The 18,474-nt window shown below is 40.4% G+C and overlaps 1 protein-coding gene across 1 annotated transcript; it reads right to left on the reverse strand.

Annotated features, from left to right (window-relative positions):
* Nucleotides 1-1,734: 1,734 nt before the first annotated feature.
* Nucleotides 1,735-16,587, reverse strand: LOC307131338 (uncharacterized protein). Its single transcript, XM_079824937.1, has 3 exons — nt 16,522-16,587; nt 14,132-14,417; nt 1,735-2,616 (listed from the first exon to the last, which is right to left on the reverse strand). Exons 2-3 carry the CDS (start codon nt 14,364-14,366, stop codon nt 1,778-1,780), a joined length of 1,074 nt encoding a protein of 357 aa, XP_079681063.1. The 5' UTR covers nt 14,367-14,417; nt 16,522-16,587; the 3' UTR covers nt 1,735-1,777.
* Between the last annotated feature and the right edge of the window lie 1,887 nt (nt 16,588-18,474).

An 18,474-nucleotide genomic window follows, 5' to 3' on the forward strand; every position in this document is an offset into this window, starting at 1 on the left:
TTTTCTCCACGTGACCGTCCTCTTCTCCACGTGGGACAGCAACAAGACCACGCCCCCTTTTTCGCGTATTCTTGTGGGCGGAGGTTAGTCTGTTCTATACTGACGTAATTACTGCAGGAAGTACCAGGATGTAGTCCAAGCCAGCCGTTCACTGTAGGCTTTGAAAGGGAACTTCTGTTAAATAAAATATCTCGCTTGGCATTGAACTTTGAGCTTTATAATTTTACAGGTATTATTTATGCTCTAACAGCAACATTACACACTAACTAAAGTTTGAACAATGGGATCACGAAGAACGGGATCTTTAAATATGCATGCAGTGAAGATAATCAAAGTACGCTTTTCCTGGATCTTTTCCCCTCTGGCTCTCAGCGAAGGCGGTCGCATTCTCTCTTCTCTCCCTCTCGTCTCCCTCCTCCCCTGCTTGCTTCTCTCGTCTCGTCTAGTCTACTGTCTTAAACTTGAGAGACTCTCCACGCACTGCTCTCAAACTAAAAACTATGGATTTGATCAACTGGTCTCTCAACGCAATTGACACCATCTTCTCGACGAGAAGCTTGGGTTCGGGGGAACCTGACTGCCCTGCCGGAACGTTTGCTGCTGGCTACACGATGGACGCGTGGGAGAGGTGGCATGTTGTGTGTCTAGCGGCACTTTCCGTAGAGGACATTGAAGACATCTACCTATTCGGAATCATGGTAACAGGGTTTCTGCTGATTGGATCAGGCATTGCCCTGGGATACCGAAGAATTCAGGAAGCGGTGACAGCTGTTCAAAGCTCCACAAGGCTGCCCGTCATGATTGAAGCAGTGGGCAGAGCGGTCATCTCTCAAACTGGGACTATTAACCGCAATATGGATAACATCATGAAGATGCAACGCAATATGGATATCATCATGGAAAAGCTCACGGCTTTGCAAAAGGATCGTTCCAGAGACCAGAACGAACTAAGAGAGTCATAAATTGTGGCTACTCGCTCCCAGACCAAACAATTCCAATCTTATCTGCTTTCGGCTCCCTCAACCAGCACTGGCCTTGGCCAAGGCCGCTGTTGGGACAACAACTCCCCCTGAGAGCACTGCAGGAAGACGCTCTTGCATTCATCCCCCAATCACCTGCTGACTCGGACTGGGATCTGATCAAGGCTGTCTCCATAGCAACTTGCGGACTGGAGCACCGAGATTATGGTGCCAGGCATGACTCTCCAGGCCTACACAAACATGCACATGAACTCTACAGACACACACACACATTTATGCACACACCCATCTCTCACCTTCGCCGCTTTGTACCCCCAGTATGACAAGCGGATCTGTGACCAGCGCCTGGAAAGGCTGCAGGACGGGCCGCTTGGCTGTGCTGGGAACCTCAACCCCCATTCCTCTCCCCTGTTGCAAGTCGTGTTTCATGTTGTAATGTGTATGCGCTCATGTTGCTGAGATGTTTTTTTACTGTTCCCAAACTGTGCTCCCGAAAGGAGCACAGTCTGGGGGTTGTTGTTTTTTTCATCTCCTCACCCCTCCTCATGTTATGCTGTATTTTTCTGTCCAACTAAAGGAGGCGCCGCAGAATGGTGACTCGGTGTGACTCGCACAACACCAAAACAAATTCCGTGTATGTGTAAAAATGTACTTGGCAATAAAGCTCCTTGAATCCTTGATTTGTGTGGCTATTTATGTTTAAGATTCTTTATATATATATATATATATATATACACATACATACAATCGTTGCTTTATGATATTAATATTGAACCACTGTACTCACATGAACTGATTTAAATTGTGTTTAGTACATTAATGGACTGTTGGCAGGCGTGGGGCTTCTCTCCAGTGTGAACTCTCATGTGGACTTTAAGAGACTCTTTATGAGTGAAACTCTTTCCACACTGTTGGCAGGTGTAAGGCTTCTCTCCAGTGTGAATTCTCATGTGTTTCCCAAGGGTTCCTTTAAGAGTGAAACTCTTTCCACACTGTTGGCAGGTGTGAGGCTTCTCTCCAGTGTGAATTCTCATGTGTTTCCCAAGGGTTCCTTTATCAGTGAAACTCTTTCCACACTGTTGGCAGGTGTACGGCTTCTCTCCAGTGTGAATTCTCATGTGGCCTTTAAGATGTTCATTATCAGCGAAACTCTTTCCACACTGTGGGCAGGGGTAAGGCTTCTCTCCAGTGTGAACTCTCATGTGGCCTTTAAGATGCCCTTTTCGAGTGAAACTCTTTCCACACTGCTGACAGGTGTGAGGCTTCTCTCCAGTGTGAATTTTAATGTGTTCCTCAAGGTTTCCTTTACGTCTAAAACTCTTTCCACACTGCTGGCAGGTGTGAGGCTTCTCTCCAGTGTGAATTTTAATGTGTTCCTCAAGGTTTCCTTTACGTCTAAAACTCTTTCCACACTGCTGGCAGGTGTAAGGCTTCTCCCTATTGTTCATTTTCCTGTGGACTTTAAGGTGCTGTTTTTCAATTAAACTCTTTCCAGACTTTTTTTGTGAGGAAATCTTTTCAGTCTGTGAGCAACTAAAAGATTTTTCTCCAGCTATGAAATCATGATGTTGCCCATATGGATCTTTCTCTTCCATTTTATTTAGTTCTTGGCTCTCCACTTTTAGTGCCATCAGATCTAAAAGAGACAAAAAAAACAAGTTAACCCCAGTTCAATGGCACAAAACAACAGACAAAGACATTAAACCAGAAACATGTATGTTACATCCTATACCCAGTAAGCTACAGAAAGAGGGGTTACATTTCTTTAGGAAAATTTACAAACTCACTTTTCATCATGTTTGGATTCTATGTGTTCAGGACACTGCCACAGTTGTTATTGAAGTGGTTTGGAATATAGGGCTTTGCGATTTGGGGAAAATATCTAATTGCGATTTTTCTGAGAGATATTATGATTCGTTTTGCTATTTAAAGGGGTGGTAAACCACGATTTGACTTTTCTAACTTTAGCTAATGTGTAATGTTGCTGTTTGAGCATAAACAACATCTGCAAAGTTACAATGTTCAAAGTTTAAAGCAAAGGGAGATATTTGCTTTTAAAGAAATCAATTTCTAAGGACTACAGCAAACGGCCAGTATGGACTACTAGACATTCCTCCAGGGTCTCTGACATCACCAGCCCCAATATTTACATAAACCCCTCCTCCGAGAATATTAAATAAGGGGGGGGGGGGTATCACCGAGGGGAAGCGTTGTTGTGGTTAGTATGCTGGAGTGTTGTTGCCGCAATGCCGACGAACCGCTGTTATTTTCATCAACAAAGTTGCAGGTCCACTTTGTTCAGCCTTCCTAGGGACGGGGGTGCGTTGCAGTGCGTTTAATATACAACATCATGTTATATGCGTGTGTGTATGAGACAGAGGGGAACGGGTCGGATGAGAAGACCGGAAAATGTGACATAATGGACAATATTCGTCTGTATTTGCAATACACGAGCCGCGGTTCAGCTGCACGAGACAAACACTGCCAGGGCTCCCGCTGCAATATTCACGGAGGAAAGCTTCCACAATCTTCGCGAGTTCAATGCAGGATTCGCACAGCGGCTTGTCCTGAAGGATGGATTCAAAAACAGAAGCTGTTTACGGGCCACAACCTGTAAGTATGATTTATTTTTCGTTGATGTGTTTTCCTGTAATAGTCTGTATTGTTAATTGTACGTTGTGGCAAGGAAGTAAACAGATGACAACGCTGTTTGGCTCTGCAAACCAGTTTGTTAAATGCTCATTCATACTTAACGTTATCCGACAAACACCTAACGTTACAAACTTTTTTAAAAATCTCAACAGCGAACTTGGCATTAGTGTAAATTATTCTTAGAGCTTTTATGTATTGTTTATCTACAGGCATGCTAAACATGGTTCTGTGTTTGATTTGGCTACTAGTAAAGCCAATGTTTAGAGTTCATTCTTGCGACAGATATTTGGCTATAATCGTTCGAAAAATACAAAAGTAACAGTGCCATTCAGTAGCGATCACTATAGATCCGCAGTCTTTACTCTTGAGGACTGAACAGGTTCTGCTCGATCATCTTCACTAAAATTGTCTGGGTCCGATTCGGGCTCAAATTGGTATGGTTTTATTGATGCCATTGTTTCTAATACTACCCAAAGCACAGTCTACCGGAAAAGGTAAGGGGCATGACGTTTACGACAAACGTGCACTAGGCGGTTAGCGAATCACAACACACTGGGCCAGCTAACCAATCGGAGCCCATTGCGTATTTTTGAGGGACTGGCTTCATACAACCCGGAAACCATCAGACCGTTTTTACAAGGAGGTACAGAGCAGTGTAGAATAAAGGTAAAATTTATGAAAAATAATGCAATTTTTTTTAAAACGAAGCATGAACATGTTACAGTGCACCCCACAAACACAATCAAGCCTTGAAAGAATTTGTTTTACCACCCCTTTAATTCTGTTAGGTCAAGCTTCAGCTGCACACCAGGGAACATGTCGAAAAGAGTCAGGTGAATGAAAAATGCCAGCGCTTGTTTTTGTTGTTTGCTGAACGCTACCATTGTGTCTGTGAATGCGGCTCACCGTTACTGAACGTGTCACGGATTGATGTGATAGATTTTGTATTTAAATCTTCCAGGCCAGTTCCTGTTTGTAAAATGAGCACCATTTGTCTTTAATGGCCCTTGGAGCCCATGAGTGATTGGATTGGCATCTATGCATTTGAATGTCACTGTTATGCTGATTGGATCAGTATCGATGGCAGGAACGTTTGGGGTGTGTAAGAACGATCTCCTGTGGGAGGTCCTAACAGTTTCCCTTTGTCTGAAGCCCTTTGTCTTCCCTGTATAAAGTTCTGTCTCAGAACACAGAACGTTGGGTTAAGATTGTTGAAGGGCGGCATGATAACATCGCTGCTGAAAGACTGCTACACTACAAACCTTCAATAAATTCTTCTCCCCACAAGAACTCTGGTCAAGCTTACTTATTTTATGTATTGGAGAAATCTAATACATTGGCGAGCCACCCAAACGACTGCTCGGCCAAATACAACAAAATCTAACAATTTGGCGAGCCAGCCAGGAGAGACTGACAAGAAGAGAACTCACCAGCTGCAACAAGAAACTGAATCCAGATTGAAACTTCAAGCACAAAGATCTGCTTTCCAGACTGCATCTTGTGGAATCCAGAGTGAAACTTCCAGCTGAACAAAGATTTCCAGACTGAATCTTTCTCAAATATCCTAATTTGGTGAGTGAAACTTATCAGCTCTCTAAAAGAACATCTTCTGAAAAGAATAAATAAGTAGACCAGTAAAGATTTGTAGTGTAGTCACAATACTGTGTATTGTTGAGACTTTTAAGCTTGGGCCTTTTTCATGAGTCTGTAGGAACCCATTAAATGATTTAGTTCTGAGGAGCTATTGTGGTGGGATCGAGTCCCATCTCAGTAAGAATCATTTAAGAAGCGGTTGAGTCCGTTCTCATGTGATTGTAGGAGCTACTGAAATAAAGTATAAGTTTAGTCCTTTCTCTGGAAGTCTGTAGGAATTGTTAAAGAAACAATTGAGTCCGTTCATCAGAGAGATTGTAGAAGCAGAGGCTTAGCCTTTCACTTTGATGTCTGTAGGAATTGTTAAAGAAACACATTGAGTCCGTTCGTCCAGAGACTGTAGAAACTGTATATGGTTTGATCCTTTCTTTGGAAGTCTGTAGGAATTGTTAAAGAAACAATTGAGTCCGTTCATCAGAGAGATTGTAGGAGCTATTGTGGTGGATTCGAGTCCCATCTCTGTGTTTTCCTCTGCAATGCCAGGGAAGAGTTAACAGACAGCTGTAGGGTTTGGTTAACTAAGTTATCCTCTAAAATTTTTGTTTTAGAGATGAGTTAAGCCTCTGTTCAAGCAGGGAAGAATTGTTTTTGCCTCTGTTTTTCAGGCAGGGAAGATTAGCATACAGGCTAATATTTGTGTTGTCCTCTGTTTTTTTTGTGAAGGAAAGTTAACAAGTCTGTTGATCAGAGAAGTCAGTGTTTGTGAGTGTGTAGTAACAGAACAAAGAGTAGCTAGAGCAGCTTCTTTGTGCTTCTCCGTGCTAGAGTAGCTTCTTTGACTAAGAAATTGAACCTCAACAAAGCTGCAGAGAAAACTGATGTGAATGAAGTTAGTCAGCCTGATAACATTTATCCTGATTTACAAGCTTTCTTTGAAACAGACGTAGCCATTCAACCAGTATCTGATGTGCCATTTGATTCAGTGAAACTATGTGACGCTAAGAGAACATCTCAGAGATTTGAGGAAATTGAAAATATTTCTCAACCTGCTTACTCATGTGTCACACTGCAAAGTTGTTCCTCCACCAACAGGGATAGGATAGGACAGACACATGGACCAGTGAGGAGCCCAGGAAAGAACCGAATGCAACCGGCATCGGGGGCCAATCCTTGGGTGAAGATTTCCCTCATAGGCATTCCCACAATAGTCCATCCTTACCTCACTGTTCTTTAGGTGTCGCAGGAATTAAGAAATAGGGAAAGAAGGAATAACAATAGCAGACTCAGATTGAACAGTTGAGACAACCCTAATGTTTGCTGTCTTTTAGAACGAATACTGCTCTGTTGTCTTTTGTTCTCTTTCTTAATCTGTGCAGATACCACTTGACGGTTATCCTGAGCTCAAATATCCTAATTTGGGGACACATCTGCTGTACTGCCATGGCCGAGTCTACACAAATCAAAGATAATGACCAGACAAAAAGGCCAACCACAGAAAAGCATGGAACAGAACCCCCAAATGTAACCATTGCTGAAATGAAAGACAACCTGTTTGAATATTTGGACAAAAGGCTGGGACTGAGGAAGTGCCATGATGACATGTGGAAGAAATATGGCATTCAAAATTCAGAAGATGGATTATGGGACTTGCAGGATATTAAAAGGGTTTACGGAAAGACACATCACTTAAGGTCAAACACTAAGAGAGATGGATTATCTGTTATTCTGGGCAAACAAATTCGGCAACATTTGCAGAAGTGTGAGACTGACAAACTACATCGAGAGATCAATGTGGAAAAGGCAAAAGTTCGAGCACTTGCTGAACAACTGCAAAATGAAAAGAAGGAAAAAGAAAGACTCTTGAATGATAATGACAAGCTGTTAAAATTGCTTTCTGGGCAACAAAATTCCATAAAATCTAGCAGCAAGATAGAGAAAGAGTTGCTCTATCCATTTAAAGAACTCGAGAAGGTTCAACAGCGTCATCATCTGCTAGGAGAAACTGAGAGCTCTGATGGCAGTGATGTTGAACCTGAGACACATGTTCATGTCCCCAAGAAGAACAAAAAGATTAGACTTGCTCCTGTAATTGTCAAGAACAGAAGGACTGAAATTGAAGTTGACAATGAGGAGGAGTATGAGGAGGAAGGCGAAAGACGAACCCACATCGTAAAAAAAACTATTAAGAAATACATTCCCTGTAAGACATACCAGCCAGCTTCACCGGAGCAAGTAGACAAGTGGTCTAAGGAATTACCAGATGTGTACAAACAACCACGAAAAGTATGGCAAGTTCTTCAGCGGTTGCAGAAAATCTATTCCTTACACCCATTAGATGGAGCAATGATACTTAATATCAACATGAGAGACAATGATCAAAAAAAACTCACTGGAAGTGTTGAATCCAGGGTAGGTGAGTCTCAAGAGAACATTGAGGCTGGCTGGGAAGCTGTAAAAACCTTCTTGTTCGAACTGAAACCTGCAGAGATTAATTGGGCTAAAATTACCTTATGCATGCAGAAAACAGGAGAAACTGTTACAGAGTTTGAAGAACGCTTCACACAAACCTGGTTGGAACACTCCGGTGTAAATGACAGTGAGGATCTAGACAAGGATACTAGCATGCCTCTGAAAACTGCATTTGTGAATGGACTGAAACCTGAAATCTCAAAAGCCCTAAAAATCCGATATGACGACTGGGACAGTGTTGGAACAGCTTTCAATCAGCTTGTTGAGTGGTCAGCAAAAATTGAAAGGACACATGAGGTCAAACTAAGAACTCTGCAATCTGGATCTTTAACACACAGCACAAGGAACATGGGGATTGATGTTCAAGAAAAAGGAGGTTGGAGATATACACACACAAAACCACAACGTCAAGAACGACACAGAAAGTGCAACTATTGCAACAAAGAAGGACACTGGTTTCGTGAATGCAAAAAGAGAATGAGGGATGAAAACAAAGATGGGAATGATCTCACCAAGAGGTTTGAGCAGCATACTGAAGAACAAAAGCACACCCTTCTAAATCAAACTCCAGGAGAACATAGCAGACAAACAAATGGCAAAGAAAACAGGTTTTGCAGTTCCTGTCAGAAAATAGGCCATTCAGAGGTAAAATGCTGGTCACTTGGAAAGGGTCGTCCTCCGCCTTATTTTCAGAAAAATAGGGAATTACTTTCTAAAAGCAAAGATCAGCGCATATTTACAGGTAAAGCTCTCAGTGAGCTGACTGCATTGTTCATGCAAGGCCTTCAACTATTAACTTCACTTGCGAGCGGGCTAGCAGCCTCTTAGCAATGAGTTTAATAGTAAAACATCCAAATTGCAATGATCCTGTTTGTTTTCTCATTAATAAACACAGAACACAACACTATCTGCCATTTCCAAAAGATCACAACTCCAAAATAAAAGCTTCAAGAGGATTCAAGCATTCAAGAGGATGATAAGTTTCACCATGAACTCTTATACTGTAATTTTAAGAAGGAACCTGTATACAGCATGTGTACATGATATCTATATTGTGATCAAAAATGATCAAAGGAGGGATTGATAGATTTTGTATTTAAATCTTCCAGGCCAGTTCCTGTTTGTAAAATGAGCACCATTTGTCTTTAATGGCCCTTGGAGCCCATGAGTGATTGGATTGGCATCTATGCATTTGAATGTCACTGTTATGCTGATTGGATCAGTATCGATGGCAGGAACGTTTGGGGTGTGTAAGAACGATCTCCTGTGGGAGGTCCTAACAGTTTCCCTTTGTCTGAAGCCCTTTGTCTTCCCTGTATAAAGTTCTGTCTCAGAACACAGAACGTTGGGTTAAGATTGTTGAAGGGCGGCATGATAACATCGCTGCTGAAAGACTGCTACACTACAAACCTTCAATAAATTCTTCTCCCCACAAGAACTCTGGTCAAGCTTACTTATTTTATGTATTGGAGAAATCTAATACATTGGCGAGCCACCCAAACGACTGCTCGGCCAAATACAACAAAATCTAACAGATGACGTAAAACTCAGTCCGTACGAGTCTCTTGCTTGCGTCCGTTTTTCGCGTCTGACTGTCGTACAGTCTGACATAATGACAACTGAGATCCTACAGTGTGACATGTATTACATCAGGGATTATGTTCATACAGTCTGACAAGCAACATTCGCAGAGGATTTAGAAAAATCGCACAGTGTGCAGGACCCTTAACTCCAATTATAAAATAGTTTTTTCTCCAATTCATTGTTAAAATATAATTTTATACACAGTGTCTGTCATTTTCACGACAGGTTTATTTAACATGCATGAAATAATCAAGACATCACTAACAGGTTAAGTAGAATATAATGAATATAACGGCTAATATAGAGCATAATTTTATTCACTAGAGAAATCAACTCTTTCACTAAATATATGTTGACACTGAATGACTGCCTGAGGTAAATGTGATGCTAACGTTACATGACATTGTTTAGTTTACAAGCAGTTATATTGACGTCTTTCCCCTGTTGAAACACTGATTTAGCGATTACACCACATGACAGTAAGTTGTAATGTATCCTCAGCATCAGGGACGTCGTTAGGCCTATTTTAGGGGGGCTGAAGCTACCCCAAAATGTTCCTAAGCCCCCCTAAATGATAATAAGAACCACAATAACAATTCGATTTATCAATAACCCTATCCTCGTTCATATTTAGACGCAACAAATTATATATATCCAGCTACAAAAAAATAGCCGAAAAGTCGGAAGTTGGACAGAAGTACAAAGAGTCGTTGTGCTATCAAGATGATACAGCGTTGCAGACCGGAGCGCTACTGCAAGTAACTTCATCTCATCTCATCGTTACCACGGTTATAATCGTTAACGAAAGCGAACGAAAAAACGAAAACTAGGTGGGTTGTCATTAACTGAAATAAAAATAAAAACGAGGCATTACAAAAAAATGGTAACTAACCAAAACTGTAATGTGTGTTTGGCAAAACTAACTAAAATAAAATTATAGATTAAATGTCCTTAGTTTTCGTCTTCATCAATGTCTTTCATAGAGCAAATAACCTTCAGCTGCATTTCCTTCCCCTGCGTCTCTCACTCACGCGTCTCTCTCACATACACACGCGCCACCAGGGGCGTAAATTTAATCTAAAAGTTGGGGGGGACAATAAACATGAAATTTCTCAAGAGCAATTTTTGAAGGGGACACAAATAATACAGCCAAAATCGTACTTGTAAGGATATGTGTACCACAAAAAAATATATATATATTTCGTACTTATTTGGCGTTTTGGTGCACTGAAAAATTATCTAATGTCCGTTTTTCTTTTCTCTGTCATTTTATCTGACCAACAACACAACTCAATAGTAGTTTAAATACGATTAAGGTTCACCACGCAGTCATATTATAATTATTAAATTATCTTGCGTCCTCCACATAGTATTTTATACTATGATATTCAGATATTTAGATATTCAACTGCAGCAAGCCTCTGATCTGCCACTTATCATCATATTGAGCAAAACCCTACACAGATCTGACTGAACTTTCGGTTTAGAATTAGCCAATTTTTTTAATTTGGGGGCGGGTTGCTTGAATTTTGGGTTCATTAGCCTATTATTCGTAATGAAAAACACAACAACAAAACAGTACAATGACACACTCCCTTAAATAGGCGCTTTTACACTTTGAAACCAAATCTTCGATAATCTTGTCTGTCAGCTATTTGCTCGTTCGGCTCGTGCTGTATTGAGCAGACACGTTCAGTTTTTAATTGTTTAGTCAGTTCTCTAACTGAACTCAATGATTTTATTACTATACAGCGGAGCGGGGCGGTGCGGCGGTGGGAAAGTGATGTTAACAGTGTTTTGCCTAATCTGTATTAAAAAGAAAAGAATCACTTCATCTGACGTTTAAAGTGAATAAAATAGCCTTGACCGCGACTTACTGGTGTTTCACAACTGCTGTCTGAAGAGCCTTGTTCTCTCCCCAAACTTGTGTGGTAGTTTTTCTACGTTCTACTACGTTAGTTGAGGTGCACGGTGGATCAAACCACTGTGAGGCAAGGGGGGACTCAAAATGTTTCTAAACTTAAAACGCATTTTTTTGTCCCGTTTGCGTTTGTATTGTTTTACTACTTACACATTTATTTTAAATATATATTGTTATATTATTTACAATACTCAGCATGGTTTTTAGGGGGGGACAGCCCTCAGAAAGGGGGGGTCCTGTCCCCCCCATCCACTCTGCGATTTACGCCCCTGCGCGCCACACACACACAGCTCCTCCCCTCCATGCACACCGCCGTCTCCATGAGAACGAGTGTTCGCCGTTGAAAGCAAGTTCGCGAAAGGTTGGCATCTCGTGAACACCTTTACACAATCACACATTAAAAAGTGGTATAAAAATATTTTTAATTCAGAATATAATTTTGTCATTGTGTTAATGTCGAGAAGCGATTGCTACTTTAGAAAGTTAACTAGTCGCAAGTTTGAGGTAAAATGCACTTGTGTTGTCAATGCTGTGATTCAAATATTAAATAATGTTATGTCATGTGTTTACACTTACACTGAATGTTTGATGAGTAGGCTATTGTATAGGGTACATTTATCAGAAGCCTTGGATGAACAGGGAAGTGCGACTCCTGCTGAAGTCACGCAACACTGCCTTCAGATCAGGAGATGCACAAGCCTACAGTACATCCAGAGCAAACCTGAAGAGGGGCATCCAAAAGGCCAAGCACTGCTACAAGCTAAAGATAGAGGGACACTTTTCCAACTCTGACCCTCGACGCATGTGGCAGGGCATTCAGGCCATCAGTGATTACAAACCCACCCACTCCACCCCTGCAGCCACTTATGTCAACTTCCTGAACGAGCTAAATTACTTTTATGCTCGTTTTGAAAGAGACAACAGAGAAACTGCCACCAAGCTCAAACCCTCAGCTGACCACCCACCAATCACACTCTCCTCCACAGATGTCTGCAAGGCACTGAGCCGGATCAGCGCACACAAGGCTGCTGGACCAGACAACATCCCTGGACGTGTTCTCAGGGCATGTGCGGAGCAGCTCGCTGGGGTTTTTACAGACATTTTCAACCTGTCTCTTGCCCAAGCAGCTGTTCCAACATGCTTTAAACGCACTTCCATTGTGCCAGTGCCGAAACACTCTAGCCCGAGGTGCCCTAATGACTACCGCCCTGTAGCACTCACACCCATCGTTATGAAGTGCTTTGAGCGGCTGGTCCTGGAACACCTAAAAGACTCTATACCATCCACATTGGACTCACACCAGTTTGCCTATCGCAGCAATAGGAGCACAGAGGATGCAGTTTTCATGGCACTGCACTCTGTGCTCACCCATCTGGACCATAAGAACACTTATGCACGCATGCTGTTTGTTGACTTCAGCTCAGCATTCAACACTGTCATCCCAACCAAGTTAATAGCCAAACTTGGAGACCTGGGCATCAACACTTCAATGTGTAACTGGATTTTGGACTTCCTAACTGACAGACCCCAGAATGTTCGATCAGGATCCACCTGCTCCACGTCCATCACACTCAACACTGGTGTACCACAGGGCTGTGTGCTAAGTCCGTTTCTCTACTCCCTCTTCACCTCCGACTGCAAGCCTGTGTATGGATCTAATTCCATCATCAAGTTTGCGGACGACACTACGGTGATTGGGCTCATCAGCAACAACGATGAGACTGCCTACAGGGAAGAGATCCAGCACCTGGCCACATGGTGCACTGATAATAACCTGCTCCTCAACACCACCAAAACGAAGGAGCTCATCGTGGACTTCAGGAAAGAGTCAAGAGGCACACACGACAACATTACAGTAACTTTTCTTTAACAGAGTAGAAATAGAAGAAGAGAATATGTCTGTCACATTTTACTTGTTAAAGGGATAGTTCACCAAAAAATGAAACTTCTGTCATCATTTACTCACCCTCAATTTGTTCCAAACCTGTATGAGTTTCTTTCTTCTGCTGAACACAAAAGATGATATTTTGAATAATGTTTGTAACCAAGCAGAGAGCAACCATTGACTACCATAGTAGGGAAAAAAAATACTATGGTAGTCAATGGTTGCTCTCTCTGCTTGGTTACAAACATTATTCAAAATATCTTCTTTTGTGTTCAGCAGAACAAAGAAACTCATACAGGTTTGGAACAACTTGAGGGTGAGTAAATGATGACAGAAGTTTCTATCCCTTAAACATCTTGGTTTCTTGACTGGTTGTTAACAGAAGTGTAGCTCTAGATGTGAGTGCAAAGATTTTGCAAACGCAAGTTACAAATACCCTGGGGGCGAGTGTGGGAACTCAGATTGAAGTGTGTTCGGCGCTTGAAACAAGACGACTGTGAACTGTTAAAGATTGCACTCGATTACACGCATGCACCGAACTATCCGTCATTGTGTTAAACCCGCCAATAGCGCGCCAGGTGAATAAGCCGGTTTCTGATTGATCCCCGCAAATTTGTAACAGAAGCAGTATAGAAATATGTACAAGTTTCCACCTTGAGGTACAGGCCGAAATCAAATCGCCTGCAGTTTGGGCTGGTTTACCTGGTCTAGGCCATTTCAGGAACGACTAGCGGAACAGGAAAGCGGATTCAGTCAATTAAAAGCGTTCGTCATTCCTGAAACTTTGCGGTATATGTGGACGTTGGTCCTCTTAAGAAACATGACAAAACTTTTCTTCAAATTGTGAATGTAGTTTAGACTACAGAAAGCAAGCAGTGCAGCTGTTATAGTGATCGACAGAAAATCCCTCTATAAACCAATGAATCTAACAGCACAAAAAAATATTTACATTGAGTATAAGCTTTGCTTGTTATAATGAGAGGATCTGTGAGCGTGTAGACTTGAAAATATCAAATGAGTGAGTTCAGCTTTGAGAATGAAACCAACCTGTTTGTTCCTCAGTTTCTTCATGTTTCACTCTCAATGTTTCTTCAATCTTCACGTCTTCTCTCTCCTCTTTCTCTGTTTGTTCCTCAGTTTCTTCATGTTTGACTCTCAATGTTTCTTCAATCTTCATGTCTTCTCTCTCCTCTTTCTCTGTTTGTTCCTCAGTTTCTTCATGTTTCAAACTGAATACATTTTCAATCCTCAGGTCTTCACTCTCCTCTTTAATAAACACCATCTTTATTAATGATCTCAGCCGCTTATCCAGGAGTTTTTCTGTGTGTTTGTCCTGTTTAAGACGAAAAATAAATCCACATTAAATCTCTGAGTGTCTCAATCAGCTCTAGTTCAGTATCAACAGTCTCAGTAACACTCAAAACTAGCACTACAAACTAATAAAAGAAAACAAATTACACAAACACTATATATTTATTTAATTTCTCTCATCTCTACTCTCCAGAGACTGAACTCATGTTTATATGATGAACTGAGTCTCTATCAGCTCTAGTTCAGTCTCAGTAACACTCAACACTAGCACTACACACTAATAATGAACACTAGAGAGTGTGATAAAGCTCAGTTTCTCCATCATCTCTACTCTCCAGAGACTGAACTCATGTTTATATGATGAACTGAGTCTCTATTAGCTCTAGTTCAGTCTCAGTAACACTCAACACTAGCACTACACACTAATAATGGACACTAGAGAGTGTGATAAAGCTCAGTTTCTCTCATCATCTCTACTCTCCAGAGACTGAACTCATGTTTATATGATGAACTGAGTCTCTATCAGCTCTAGTTCAGTCTCAGTAACACTCAACACTAGCACTACACACTAATAATGAACACTAGAGAGTGTGATAAAGCTCAGTTTCTCTCATCATCTCTACTCTCCAGAGACTGAACTCATGTTTATATGATGAACTGAGTCTCTATCAGCTCTAGTTCAGTCTCAGTAACACTCAACACTAGCACTACACACTAATAATGAACACTAGAGAGTGTGATAAAGCTCAGTTTCTCTCATCATCTCTACTCTCCAGAGACTGAACTCATGTTTATATGATGAACTGAGTCTCTATCAGCTCTAGCTCAGTCTCAGTAACACTCAACACTAGCACTACACACTAATAATGAACACTAGAGAGTGTGATAAAGCTCAGTTTCTCCATCATCTCTACTCTCCAGAGACTGAACTCATGTTTATATGATGAACTGAGTCTCTATCAGCTCTAGTTCAGTCTCAGTAACACTCAACACTAGCACTACACACTAATAATGAACACTAGAGAGTGTGATAAAGCTCAGTTTCTCTCATCATCTCTACTCTCCAGAGACTGAACTCATGTTTATATGATGAACTGAGTCTCTATCAGCTCTAGTTCAGTCTCAGTGACACTCAACACTAGCACTACACACTAATAATGAACACTAGAGAGTGTGATAAAGCTCAGTTTCTCCATCATCTCTACTCTCCAGAGACTGAACTCATGTTTATATGATGAACTGAGTCTCTATCAGCTCTAGTTCAGTCTCAGTCACACTCAACACTAGCACTACACACTAATAATGAACACTAGAGAGTGTGATAAAGCTCAGTTTCTCCATCATCTCTACTCTCCAGAGTCTGAACTCATGTTTATATGATGAACTGAGTCTCTATCAGCTCTAGTTCAGTCTCAGTAACACTCAACACTAGCACTACACACTAATAATGAACACTAGAGAGTGTGATAAAGCTCAGTTTCTCTCATCATCTCTACTCTCCAGAGACTGAACTCATGTTTATATGATGAACTGAGTCTCTATCAGCTCTAGTTCAGTCTCAGTGACACTCAACACTAGCACTACACACTAATAATGAACACTAGAGAGTGTGATAAAGCTCAGTTTCTCCATCATCTCTACTCTCCAGAGACTGAACTCATGTTTATATGATGAACTGAGTCTCTATCAGCTCTAGTTCAGTCTCAGTAACACTCAACACTAGCACTACACACTAATAATGAACACTAGAGAGTGTGATAAAGCTCAGTTTCTCTCATCTCTATTCTCCAGACACTGAACTCATGTTTATATGATGAACTGAGTCTCTATCAGCTCTAGTTCAGTCTCAGTAACACTCAACACTAGCACTACACACTAATAATGAACAATATAATAATGTATATAGAATAATGTTTATATGATGAACTGATAAAGAGAGAAATGAGAAGCTGCTTCTGTAACTTGTGAGTTTATTCTGTTACTTTACTCACACGACGTTAATAAATGTTAGATAAAGCAATGCAATGTTACATTTAATAATAAGTAATTCAATCTGCGTTGCCTATAAAACTTTGAAGACTCTATAGACTCTGATTCTATAGTTTTAAACACTTAAAAACACAAACCTTTCTCCAGCCGAATCAACACATGCAGGACCTCGGCGCGGACTTATGACGTCACACCACCACAACAAAATAAAAGTCCCGTTCACTGCTGGGTCTACATCACAGAAGTGCACAAATACAAATACCGGTAATAAAAGAGATGACAGAAATTCAGAGTTGAATGCATTGGTGTAATACATATTTAAAATACATGTTGTTCAATGATGTGCTGAAAATATTACTAAAGACTGAGAGACTTTGTCTAAAAGTTAAAACTGTTTTGTTTAGGGGAATAAATTATTTGTATAATATATAAGTACATATAAAGTTCATTTGAGTTTAAAAATACCTGAAAATAACCTAATTATGATTGATGATTTTAAGATGTAGACTATAAGATTCTACATCTAAATATATAGATCTACATCTAGATATTCTCAATGATAAATATATTATTATATAATAAATATAATATAAAATCTCAATTTTTGAGTGACAGGAAAGAGAAGACATTGTCGAATAAAGTCATTATTTTTGTTTATTTGTTTGCGCATGAGAAGTATTCTCGTCGCTTCATAACATGAAGGTTGAACCACTCGAGTCACATGGACTATTTTAATGAAATTTTTACTACCATTCTGGGAAATTAAACTGTTCATTAAAGTTGTCTATGGAGAGGTCAGTGAGTTCATAATTTAAAATATCCTAATTTGTGTTCTGAAGATGAACGAAGGTCTGATGGGTTTAGAACAACACGAGAGAGAGGAATTCATGACAGAATTTATATTTTGGGGTGAACTAACCCTTTGACGTCTGCATTGCTCAAATGAGTAAAGAAGGTATAGTCTTTATGATCAGTGTAAAGAAAACCTGATCTTCAATAAGTCTCGGTAGGTTTGTTATTAACTTTAATATCAGTGAACAACATGTTACCTACTGTAGTTAAATTAATTTGTTTATAGAACCACGTCTTTGTACTATATTTTATATTTATAAATAGCATCAGCTCCAGTATATTGACTGTCAAACATTAACTTTTCAAAACAGAAGAGTGGAGACTAGAGACTGTGGAATATTTATGTTAATGATAAGTTGTAAATGACTGCCGGTTTCTGTTTGCCCTAACACAACATTATATTTGGATATAACCAGTTGTGAAACATCAGGCTGGTCCTAAGGTCCTATATTTGTAAAAAGGTCTTTTTCTGAAGAACACAAGGTATTCAATGTAACCATTTAACCTTAGATCACTCCTTCACAAACATGTTCTCTGCGCAACTGTTAACTACATTTAGTAAATAAAATCAGCTCACAATTTTGACAAAAGACGAATATTTTAATTACCATTTTGCATTATATACTGTTACATTCTCTATGGCCATTAGGTTACTTCACATGAAAAAGAATGAATGAACATCCAGACAAGTAGGTGGCGATGTGCAATATACTAACTCAAAAGAACACCAGCTCATACAGAACAATTAACCTAAGGGCTCAGCTGCCATTAACATGACGAAGGACAAGAAATTCAAAACACAGATTAGGTATTTATTCTAAACAACACAACAGATAAGTAATACACGATCTGTACACAACAATTCAGCAAACTTGTACTTACAACATGCAGTAGACAGCACGATAAACCTGGTCTATCCACAGGCCAAATGGTAAATGCTGGTAAGGATCAGGTCAGAGTCCTGCACGGGTGACCCGCGAATATTGCTGAACAGGTGAAAAACATCTGACTGTGTCGGATACGGGTCGGGTCGGACAAGGGAGAAACACGGGTCTAAACACGGGTTTTAAACAGTCACGTGCAAACGAATATAGGCCTATATATAACAATATATATGTATGTATATTGTAGATGGGTTCCTAAAAATATGCATTTACAAAAATATGCCTTGCCTGTATTTCAAGTTGATAAAATAATTTCAAATCCATATCAGTTTATTTGTGGCCGCGCGCGCGCCC

The sequence above is a fragment of the Gobio gobio genome (assembly GCF_949357685.1).
Source record: "Gobio gobio genome assembly, chromosome: 1".
NCBI classification, from domain to species: domain Eukaryota; kingdom Metazoa; phylum Chordata; class Actinopteri; order Cypriniformes; family Gobionidae; genus Gobio; species Gobio gobio.

Coding starts and splice junctions, on each gene's coding strand:
- LOC307131338 (XM_079824937.1), bottom strand. CDS start 14,366: ATGGTGTTTATTAAAGAGGAGAGTGAAGACCTGAGGATTGAAAATGTA. Junction 2,617..14,131: donor AGAAACTGAGGAACAAACAG/GTTGGTTTCATT, acceptor TGTCTCTTTTAG/ATCTGATGGCACTAAAAGTG.